The sequence below is a fragment of the Humulus lupulus genome, chromosome 8, assembly GCF_963169125.1.
Source record: "Humulus lupulus chromosome 8, drHumLupu1.1, whole genome shotgun sequence".
Lineage (NCBI taxonomy): Eukaryota > Viridiplantae > Streptophyta > Magnoliopsida > Rosales > Cannabaceae > Humulus > Humulus lupulus.
The window spans coordinates 25,749,994-25,762,081 of NC_084800.1; the positions used below are offsets into that span (position 1 = coordinate 25,749,994).

The 12,088-nt window shown below is 42.2% G+C and overlaps 2 protein-coding genes and 1 long non-coding RNA gene across 3 annotated transcripts; 2 read left to right on the forward strand and 1 right to left on the reverse strand.

Moving 5' to 3' along the window:
• Positions 1-1,399: 1,399 nt before the first annotated feature.
• On the reverse strand, positions 1,400-2,372 carry LOC133793607 (uncharacterized). The gene is made up of 3 exons (XR_009874896.1): positions 2,189-2,372; positions 1,846-2,077; positions 1,400-1,748 (listed from the first exon to the last, which is right to left on the reverse strand). It is a non-coding gene; the product is annotated as an uncharacterized LOC133793607 (long non-coding RNA).
• Positions 2,373-3,383: 1,011 nt separating this feature from the next.
• Positions 3,384-5,675, forward strand: LOC133795161 (uncharacterized). The gene has a single exon (XM_062232612.1). The coding sequence runs from the start codon at positions 3,384-3,386 to the stop codon at positions 5,673-5,675; it is 2,292 nt and encodes a 763-aa protein (XP_062088596.1).
• An 832-nt stretch (positions 5,676-6,507) lies between these two features.
• On the forward strand, positions 6,508-9,434 carry LOC133795162 (uncharacterized). The gene is made up of 3 exons (XM_062232614.1): positions 6,508-7,080; positions 7,123-8,799; positions 9,294-9,434. Exons 1-3 carry the CDS (start codon positions 6,508-6,510, stop codon positions 9,432-9,434), a joined length of 2,391 nt encoding a protein of 796 aa, XP_062088598.1.
• Positions 9,435-12,088: the final 2,654 nt, after the last annotated feature.

A 12,088-nucleotide genomic window follows, 5' to 3' on the forward strand; every position in this document is an offset into this window, starting at 1 on the left:
GTATAATCGCGACCTACTCTTCAAGATGATAATTTTAATGTGTGAAACATATATTTTTTGGCAATCGGCGAAGAAAATGACCAGAATAAAAAATAATATTTTAGTTTTTTTTATATTGTGTTGACAAAAAAATAACTAAATTTTAAACTTGATCAAAATTTAATATACTAAAATTTGTATTCTTATTTTACATTTAAAAGATACTATATTGTATTCTAAACAACTTAAATTTATTTAAAAATACTCCAAATAACTTTTTAAAAATAAATTCTTTAAGATATTGTTTGGTAACTTTTAAATAGAATATAAAAAAAATTACTTTATAGTATACTAAAAGTAACTTTTAATAATAAGCTATATAATAATTTGTTATATTTTATTGTAACTCATTAGTTTCTAAAAAATAACTAATCGACAACTTAAAAGCATTTTAAGTAATATATCTTCAAGATGACTAATCAGTTTCTTAAGATAAAAAATTTTCAAAAAATAAGTATTGGAGGTAACCAAAATGTATATAAAATAATATGCTATAAAAATAAATATTTTCATGAAAAAAGTAACTAATTGGTAACTTATTGATATTTTAAGTAACAAAAAATGTTACTTTTTTAAACAACAAAAAAACAGAAAAATTGGAATTTCGAGAAAGTTTCAAATTCAAGCATATTACTTTTAGAATCTAATATTTTTTTATGACGTGATAATGTATTTTTGTAAATAAAATTTTGTAGTTGATTTTTGTAATTAAATTTTAATTTATTTTGGGTCTCCAAGTTATGCTTATTTGTTTAGGTCTTAACTTTCACATGATATGTGACTTTTAATGGTTGTGAGATAGAATAGGTATTTTTAGGCAATAACATGTTATAAAATTATAAATTTGGTATCTAAATACTACAAAAATTAATTTGAGAAGTTAAACAATACATTAAGGAAAAATCAGAATGGGTAATCTATCAAATTTTTAATATGAAATGTGATTTTTTTTAATAGTAAAGTTCAACTACTCAACAAGGCCAGAAAATGGAGAGGAATGCTCCTTCATTCTGTCCTCGTCCCATCTATATCACCCATCCCTTTTAATTATCATCCTCACCACATCCATGCATATTTTTTGTCCGGTTAAAGGTTTGGAATCCTAAGAGAAATCCATTTTTTTAAGTGAACTATACAAAAATTTAAACATTACAAAATAATTACAATTTAAAATATCAAATATTGTCCCAAATAAAATTAAATATGAAAATTATTTAGAAAGTTACTAAACTGACAAAAACACATAAAAATATATAAAATAATTTTAAAATAAATTTAAATTAGGTAAAAAGTATCATTCTTATCTCTGCCTTATTTAACATTGAGAGATTAAAAACGGTTCCCATTCTATCTTCATATCTTGTTTAAGCAAATAATATTTCTGTTTCTTTAGGGAAGAACCTCTTTAGTGTCGTTCCCACTAAAAAAATTGATACAGAAAAAAAAAACTCTTCTCTTTTTATACTTAAAAAGTATAAAGAAGCAAACTAACTCTAAAAGAGCATAGTAGTAGTGTTTGTGAAAATAGCCATAGAGAATTATAAAAAGAAGAAAGAAATGCATTATGTACAGATTATATAAGAGTAACAATTACAACATGGCTTTACATACATGGCTGCTTTGAGCACTTTTGGTCATATTTCCCCAAATCCTTGTTTTGTCGAGAAGTCGGGCTCTGCCAACTTGTAGAGATTTTTCTCATCCGAAATCTAAATCACACGAGGAAAAAAGGAGGAATTAACTAACATTCTTAGTTTACTATTGGGAGTTTTATTTCCATACTAACATATATTTGTATTTACATACCTTTGTTAGCCCAATCATTTCATTTCATCTACGACAATGGATTGTATTGAAAATTCCATTGAAATTGCGGCCACACCACACCTCTGCTAAACTACGATTCATTCGCATGTCGTTTGAATAACACGACATTGAGGAACCATAACAGTAGCTATAATAAACGTCATAAAAACGACATGTCTAGCCGAAAGAGGAGGAGGGGGTGGACTCAGGGATACTCTCATCAGCTTCCGAGCTACCAAAAACGACAACGTTTAGTACTCAAACGACACTCATTACTCATATCATATCAGTAGTAGTAACAGAGAGAGAGAGAGAGAGAGAGTAGTAGTAAGAAGAAACTAACCTGAATTGAACTGAGATAACGCCCCAGCCATGGTGGGAACGAGTAGTGAAAAGAACATTATAGAAAGGAACAACAAAGTGACCAACTTCATTTCGAGATGTTAAGTGAAGAGAAAGTGTTTTACATTAATGGTTTGTTCTGATAAATATATAATCTGATTTTGCGTGCTTTGTTGGGGTAGGGGTGTGAGAGAGAGCAAAATTCAAGTGGGCACTTCTTAGAAGTTGGGTTTGGCATTTCTTCCAAGTAAGTTTCGGATTTAATGCGTTATAGTTTCTCAATTTCGGTTTTGAAGTTTCTCGGCTATTTTCATCGAATTGTGTAAAAACACAACACACTGAGAAGTTGACTTCATTGAGGATTAGATAAATGTTATAATAAAATAGTGTTGTAAAATATTGAGAAAGAGAAAGAAAATGTAAGGGTACGGATCTTCAAATTACTTCATATCCACATTGAATGCTTCTCTATGTTTTCAAAGTTACGTTTCGCACCTTTTGTTTCAACTAAAATGTTCATATTAAATACAAACATAACCTTATAGTTTTTTTTTTTTTTTTTGAATAAAAAAAACATAACCTTATAGTTCGTTTTGGCTTGAATTTTACATTTTAACATTTTTTATTTTTGTTATTGGGAAGAATAACGTAGTAAAGTGAAAATATTCTTTTAAAACATTAAATATACTTTTTGTTGGGCCCAAAATGTTCGGCCCGAAAACATTTGCCTCACTTATCAAATATTCAAAACGGAGCGTTTAGACAAAGGGATGTTCCAAAGCCAGAAGCTGTAGGTCAGAGGCAATCCGCGCCTCTGACTTCTGAGCGAGACATCTTAAAAGTTGGTATTTTTGGAGGGAAATTTAGTTCCTCTCCTTCCTCATTTTCAGGATCCACTTGAACCAACTAACTGTTTTGTATATTTCATCCTATAAATATGAGATTTGGAGGAGGAAAAAAGGGATCGAACTTTTGAACTGACTTAGGCATCGGAGTGTCTTTCTTGCAGGAAATCCCGACGAGTCAAAGGCAGATTTCATCACCGGAGAAGAAGCAAGTCGTCAAACACCGTCGGGTCTTTACCTCCACAAATAGTTGCACCAACAATTGGCGCCGTCTGTGGGAAACGATAAACATTTCGGCCTTAGCCACGTCGTCGAACCAATAAATCAAGATCCACTGCAAACTCAGAAGTCATGCCACCCAAAGGCAACGGAGTTTCGGGCCCGGTTGTACAAAACGTCCCTCCGACGGACATGAGCGACCAGATCGAGAGAATGTGTTGTCTACTGGAATCAAGCCAGCAGCGGTCCGACGAGGCAATCAAGACATTAACCGAAGCCCAAGCCAGGCTCGAAGCAGAGATTGCTGAGCTCCGCAGGTCCACTGACACAACTCGCAACACCCAAGCCCACGAGAATCTTGATTCCGACAGATCTGACGTTCTAGTCGACCGTGTCAATTCCCCACCTCACAACATGAACCCAGGTAACGGGCAATCCCAAGCCATCCCCCCATCCTCTGGGACCGACGGGCGACAAGCCCCAACCTCTGGCGCGCATGGGCGGGCCGAAGCAGAACCCACTGGACCCGCTCAGCCAACAACCAACGTCCGGCCTCAACGCACCATACCTCAAGTCGCACACGATTCTCCCTCAGAAGGTTATGTTCCCTCGATCTGTTTCTTGGACAGTTGGAAACAAGACATGATGAGGGAAATGATGCAGAAGTTCTCAGATGGGCGATCCGTCTACGCCACCGAACATTTGGATCTTGTATCAAGAACCACTGAAAAATCGCCTTTCTCGGAATGGATTCTGAATGAGCCAAAACCTCGGGACTTCGTCATCCCTTCCCTGCCTGCATTCAACGGAAAGGGAGACCCATTAAACCACCTATTTCAATTTCAACAGAAGATGGCGTTAGAAGCTAATAACGAAGCCATACAATGCAAAGTCTTTTCCACGACTTTCTCCGGGCCGGCTCTACTATGGTTCCGACAATTAAAGGCCGGATCACTCAACAGCTTTAGTGATCTCCGACGATCCTTCTTACAGCAATACAGCGCGAACCGAGAGGCTCCCAGAACAATGGCCGATCTCTATCGAATTGGACAAGGGGAGAATGAACATCCAAAGGCATACTTACAGCGTTTCATTGACCTCGTGCATCAAATCCACGACGTCGACCCACTCACCGCAGCAAATCTCTTCGTCAAAAGCTTGCAGGTGGGGTCACTCTTGCATGAGAATCTCACTATGACACCACCATATGACATGGCAGACGTGCAGACCCGAGCCGAGGGCGTCTTCAGGGTATTAGAATTTCGAGAGCGCGCACAAAAGAAGACCGCACTCATCTCTGCTCCCCCAGCGAATAATCCTCCACCACCTGTCAGGGATGACAAGAGGAAGCGGAACCAAACAGATCATACGAAGGAAGGCAAAAGGCCTAGACAAGATCATCAGCCATCGCGGTACCCATCCTTCGAATACACCGTCCCGCAAGAAGTCATTTATGAAGAGAATAAAGATAGGCCTATCTGGCGAGAGCCCTACAAAATTAACACTCCATCTGACAGAAGGGATAAAAGCAAATACTGTCTCTTCCACAAAGATCACGGTCATACGATCGCTGAATGCCACAATCTGAACAATCAGATCCAAGCCCTCATGAGGAGTGGGCGGCTTACCCAATACATCAAGGAGACAGACAGACCAGGCGCCTCGCAGCAGAACACAGCTTCTGCCCCCACTCCGCAGGCGTCAGACCCCGTACACACAGCCTCTGACAGCACCCTGGAGCCTCTTAAACAAGTCCCTATGATCCACGGGATCGTAGAATCCACCGATAATCAAGACCATGCAATTAAAATCCATAAAAGGATGGAAGAACGAGTGAAGCGGTACAAATCGTTAGGCCACGTGGTCAATCTCGTCACTTCAGAAGAAAGAAGCTACACAGCCTCTGCTATCACCTTCACTAACGAAGACCTGAAGGGCGTCCACCTGCCTCATGACGATCCACTCGTCATTTCCTTACAAGTTGACCACTGCCAGCTGGGCAGAGTTCTGATCGATGGGGGCAGTGGGGTCGACATCCTCTTCTGGGAAGCCTTCCAGAAAATGGGACTGGAGGAGAATCAGATCCGACCCTCCACCATGCCCGTTTTGGGTTTCAATAGCCAGAGAGTCTATCCAAAGGGCGTCGTTCGGTTAACTGTGGTAGCTGCAGAACGCACCTTGCCAGTAGACTTCCTTATTATAGACTTCGCCACAAGCTACAACGCCATCATGGGGAGGGGTTGGATCCACCGAATGCGGGGGGTAGTCTCCACTCTACATCAGGTGATGTGGTGCCAATCGCTCAATGGCCGATACACCGTCGATATCAAAGGCTGCCAGAAGCAGGCCAAAAAGTGCTTCCTTACCTTAAAAGAAATAAGTAGCTCTGCCTCCGCCTCCCATGAGGACTCTCCTGACAAATAGCAATTACAGCAGTACCTACCCGCGTGCCTAAAAGGAATCAATCTAGCAGAAGACCAAGAAAAACCCCAAGTTACGCTAGATACCTTAGAACAAGTGGTTCTGGATGACGCCAACCCTTCAAAAACAGTCCTGGTCAGTACCAAGCTCTCACAAGATGAGAGGCAGACCCTCGTACGATTTCTCCAAACCAGAATGAGAACTTTTGCCTGGACGCCACACGACATACCCGGAATAGACCCTTCTGTTATGAGCCACAGCTTGAATATCTCCACCTACTTCCCACCCGTCAAGCAGAAGCAGAGGAGATTCGCTCCAGAGGTCAATCGAGTCATACAAGAGGAAGTCCAACGGCTCCTGAGCACGGGGGCAATCGAAGAATGTTTATACCCCAGTTGGCTTGCCAACCCCGTCGTGGTCCCAAAGAAGAATGGGAAAAAGAGAGTATGCATAGACTACACAAATCTAAACAAAGCCTGTCCCAAAGATAGCTATCCTCTACCAAAGATCGATCAGATGATAGACGCCACGGCAGGATATGAAAGAATGAGCTTCCTCGACGCCTACTCTGGCTACAATCAGATCCCCATGAAATCAGAGGATAGGATTCATACAGCATTCGTAACAGAAGATGGTTTATACTGCTACAAAGTTATGCCCTTCGGTCTAAAGAATGCAGGCGTGACATATCAGAGGTTGATGCACAAGCTATTTTCCTCATTACTCGGGAGAAATATGGAGGTTTATATTGACGATATGGTCATCAAGTCCAAACAAAGCTCTTCACATATAGACGACTTGACGGAATGTTTTCGACGTCCTTGATGCTTATAAAATGAAGTTAAACCCCACAAAATGTGTCTTCGGGGTATCCTCCGGACAGTTCTTGGGATACATCGTCAGTCAGAGGGGCATCGAGGCGAACCTAACTCAGATTGCGTCCCTCTCAGAAATTAAGGAACCCCGAACCATCCGAGACATACAGGCTCTAGCCGGCAAGATAGTAGCATTAAGTCGATTCATATCACGAATGTCAGACCGCTGCCAACCCTTCTTGCAGTGCATAAAGAAGTCCACCAACACCACCTGGGGACCAGAACAGCAAAAAGCATTGGACGAGTTGAAGACTTATTTGAGCTCTCCTCCTATATTGAGCTCACCTATTGCTAATGAAGATTTATTCTTATATTTGTCTGTCTCACAATTCGCTGTAAGTTCCGTTCTTTTTCGAGAAGAAGCCAATCGTCAGAGGCCAGTGTTCTACTGCAGCAAGATGTTGTTAGATGCTGAAACCCGATACAGTATGATGGAAAAATTGGCACTCGCACTCCTCACGGCCAAAAAGAAGTTACGACAATACTTTGAAAGCCACACAATCATCGTATATACGGACTATCCATTAAAGCAGGTACTGAGTAAGCCCGACCTTTCTGGAAGATTATCTAAATAGGCCATTGAGCTTGGGACATACGATATTCAGTTTTTGCCGCGAAAAGCTAAAAAGGGGCAGGTACTCGCTAACTTCCTGGTTGAAATTCAGTCGTTCACTCCTGACGCCCTGCCAGAATTACTAGAATCAGAAAATCAATGGTTGTGGACAATGCACACTGACGGAGCATCCAATTCCCAAGGGGCTGGTATTGGCGTCGTATTAGAAGCTCCCTCGGGCCTCAAAATCGAAGAAGCCATTCGTTTAGAGCAACCCACGACGAATAATGAAGCAGAATATGAGGCACTAATCTATGGTTTGGAACTCGCACGTGAAATGGGAATCCAGCGTCTAAACGTTAGAGGCGACTCGCAGCTTATGATAGAGCAAGTGGCTGGGAATTTCGATACCAAAGCACCCCATCTGGCTAGCCTCCTACAGAAGGCAACTGTTTTACGATCGCATTTTCGCCAGTTCGACCTCACACAAGTACCTCGGGAGCAAAATCAGAAGGCCGATGCCCTTGCCAAATTAGCTTCTGCGGGAGCGTGCACACGCCAATCTTCCATATCTTTAAGCCGATCAAGCAAAGATATGGAAGTCTGTTCCACCTCATCCGAACCTGAATGCTGGATAGATCCGATCATCAAGTACTTGACCACCTCCGAGCTCCCACCTAATCCGAAAGATGCAAAACTTCTGCGCCTTCGGGCACAACGCTATTCCATGATCCATGGCACGTTGTACCGAAAATCCTTCAATGGCCCATATCTGCGATGTTTGCGCCCATCAGAAGCTAAAAAATTGCTAGAAGAAATACATGAGGGGGCATGCGGAAATCACACAGGGGGACGAAGCTTGGCACACAAAGCGCTTACAGCAGGATATTACTGGCCGTACATGATGACAGAGGCACGAGATTATGCTAAGAAATGTGACAAATGCCAACGATTTGCACCCACCATCCATCAACCTGCTCAAACCCTACACTCCATTGTTGCACCTTGGCCTTTTGCAAAATGGGGAATGGATGTAGTAGGTGAACTTCCTAAGGCCGTTGGTGGAAAACGATATGCTTTTGTAGCCACTGATTACTTCACAAAATGGGTTGTGGCAGAGGCGTACGTCACGGTCAGCAAAACAGACACTATGTCCTTCATCTGGAAGCATATTATATGTCAATTTGGAATACCCTGGGAGATAGTCGTCGACAACGGCACTCCGTTCCAAAATGCAAAGGTACAAGAACTATGCGACACGTACAAGATCAAGCTAAGCTTCGCCTCTGTTACTTACCCACAGGGTAATGGTCAAGCAGAGGCTTCCAACAAAGTCATCTTTGCCAACATTAAGAAGAATTTGGAAGACAAAAAAGGAGCATGGGTAGAAGAATTACCGAAAGTGTTATGGGCTTATAGAACAACAAAAAGATCCTCCACGGGGGAGTCTCCCTTCGCCATGGTTTATGGAACAGAAGCTATCATCCCAACTGAAGTCGGTCAGCCTACACTTCGGACAGAGATTGCATCTGATCCAACAACGAACACCATTCAATTACTGCACAACCTAGACCTTCTAGAAGAAACACGTACAATGGCCCAAATGAGACTGGAAAATTATCAGAAGGTAGCAGAACGCTACTACAACAAAAGGGTCCAATTACGCACATTTCAAGAAGGAGATTGGGTTCTGCGTAAGGTCACTGGCAACAAAAAGAAGCTAGAGCCTAACTGGGAAGGGCCTTTCCAAATCATCAAAGTATTAGGCAGAGGGTCTTACACTCTAAAGAATGTACGTAGTGGGAAAATCGTACCCCGTACTTGGAATTCAATGTCTTTAAAGCAATACTATTGCTAATAGCTGTACTGTGCAATTCAAAAGTAATACAACAACTTTCCATTTTTTCACATGCTTTTAAATTTCTCTTATGTATTCAATTCCTTGACGTTATTTTCAGCCACATTACACTAAGTCCGACACGTGGTAATTCACTTTTTTCTCAAGGGGGTTCCTCAATTATATCCTCACCTAACTTTGTAACGTTAATCACGTGTACTCAAAAACCACCTACCACAATGGCTATAAATAAACAATCATCTAATGCATCAAATCGCCACCACATACACCGCATGACTTACATCTCAAAACACATGCCTACGCTTCAATAAACAAAAAGCGATGATAAAAAATAGCAAGGTTCGCACCCTGCACGTTGGAACCAGACTGAATCTCAACAGTTCATGGCAACAAGGCCACTACGCACAGCATATGTACAAGATCCTACCGCTTCTGCGTGCACGCTTCACTGGATTTTGTACCGCATTCTAATCTGACTTGACTAAGCTCACAGGGAACTACGGCCAGCCATTTTGCAGTCTAATCTGCCCTGACTATGCTGATTTGGCCGACCAACGGAGGTGCACTGCAAACCCTACCCTCTTACTCGCATAAGAGGAGCGCCTCCAGCCGTCTAATCTGCCCTGACTATCACAGCAGAACCACCTGCTGTCATGATTTGGATTCCTCTTCAATGTACACCAACTGGTTTGGCAATCCAAGGCCGGGAGGAACTTGTCCCGCAGTCGCACCCATATCCTGCACAATGAGTGCCTCTGACAGGATGCACGGAAGCTTAAGCTCCCCCCACCACACTACACGGTATGAGTGCACTGGAAAGATACCCGCCCCACAATCTTGACCTTTTTGCATCTGCTTCGGTGCCCTGCTCCACGCTATGACCTCCGCACTCGGTCCGGGTCATGTCAACCCCTTTGATCTAATGGGAAAGTTTCCATCCCCAGGGGCATGACCAGACCCAAACAAGACCACTACAACTACTATACATACGTAAGGAGGTGCACCACCCAGCAATATTGCTCACATCGCGGGAGTAAGACACAGCTATCACAGCAACTTAAATTAGCAGATGCTAAGTGCGGGGACACACACACATTTACTCAATTCCTCTCTCAATATTTGTACAATAACTTCAATTGACAAATGCAAAGCGTGGAATCAAAAGTCGATATTTATAAGTTATTTATAAGAAATAGTAATAAATCAGAAGTTGTTATTTATAAGTTATATTACATTAATGGCAATATCCACCCCTGACTTCATAATTGCTCTATTCTCTTGTCCATAATTAATCCCATTCGATACGACGTATGTACTCTGCCATCGCACTCTCTAGCATCGGATAGCCTAACCCGTAGCGTTCACAAGATATATAGTACGGGATGCCACTTCTGATAAGCTCTTCCAGAGCCCACGTTGAGTAAAGCCACTGTGGGTTGTCAAAGATTCTCCTTAAAAAGGGAACCCTCGTCCACTCACGGTGCTCACCTGCAACGACAATGTTGTCAGCCCCAACCCATCACCAAAATACAAAGATGGATCAATCGTACAACACTTAACTGGGCATCCTCTCCCACCATCTGTATAATCTTTCGCTGTACTTCGCACGCAAAGGCCTAAAGGATCTATGAAGCTCCTGATCCAAGTACGTCATACGACATACGCCTGTCAACACGCATTCAATTAAGCCCTAAACGACAACAAACCCATACAGTACACACACCAAGGTCACTAACAGGAAACAAAGTTCTACTTGTATTAACAATGTGTTCTATTACAATCACTTACAAACTAACGGCCTGGAGAGCCCAAAGAATTTATTTGCAGAAGTTAATGACAAAAGTTAACAAAACAAAAGTGAGTCGATTATTCTACGGCACCTCTTTCACCCTCTGACTTTTCCTCAGCCGCAGAGGCAGAACCTGATGCTTTTTTATCAGAACCCACGTTGGCAACACTATCTTCAGCAGCTTCCCCGTTGGCATTATACATCGATCCCAGCGTATCGCCCCTCAGCTTCAATTTCTCCAGATGACACGGCGAATAAGAAATCTACAAATCCCCAAGCTCATTCAAATACTTGTCGACGTCATACTCTCCTATCTTTACATCAACGTTCTTACAATACATCTCCAGTTTCGCCCATTTCTCCTCTGAGGTCTGCTTCTTATTCCGTAATGCCAAATCCAGATACTTGGCAGTGTCCACCTCTGCCACTCTCGCAAGCTTGCGTTCGGTGATCTCTCGATCTCGAATACGCTGCCTAGTGGCTTCAACAGCTGCCTCTGCTGCCCTCTGCAAAAACAAAAAACATCACGGAATCAACACACGTGTTTCATGGGCCCATTAATTTTCTAATGCATCAATAACAAAAGATGAGACATGAACCTCTTATGCTTCCTTCAACTTCTTCCCAAACAGAAGTTCAGTTTCTAACTTCTGCTTCTTGGCCTCTGCTGCGCTGGCCTCAAGACTGTTCGCCCTTTGCTCCAGCTCTTTTTTCTCTTTCTCTAAGGTCTCCTTATCAAATTGCAACGACACAATATCTTCTTCAAGGTCGCTCATCATACTGCTAAGCTTCTCCATGCGGGCTTCATGCTGAATGCAGAATTGGCTTTTTTCCATCCACTTATTGGTCATATCCACCAAGTCAGCTTTCAGTTTGTCTCGCTCTACTTCAAGCCCGACAGTGCTTACCAGCTTCTCCTCCGTGGCGGCCACCCTCTTTTTCGCCTCTGCCAACTCTGTCTCTAGCCTCTTGATGGCCTCCACTAGCACATCTCGATTCGCCTCAGCCATCTTTCTCCCTGACCGCTCCTCTTCTAATTTCGCCATCTGCTCTGCCAATTTGGCTCCATTCTGCATAGCCGCCGCATACTCTCGCCTAGCAGCCGAAGCACACACATAGCTCTGTGAAAAATTGATTATGCCCATTACAAATAACATTACCCACATATAACAAAATGCGAAAAGAGCCTAATTTTTTAATTAACTAACCATCCAGATATGGTCTGATACTTGCTGCAACAAATCGCCTTGTCCACCTAAAGATCCAATAGCTTCTGTAGGTAGATGGGGCCTGCTTATGCGTAGCATTTCTTCCATGACTTCGTTAGATGCAGAGGGGCCA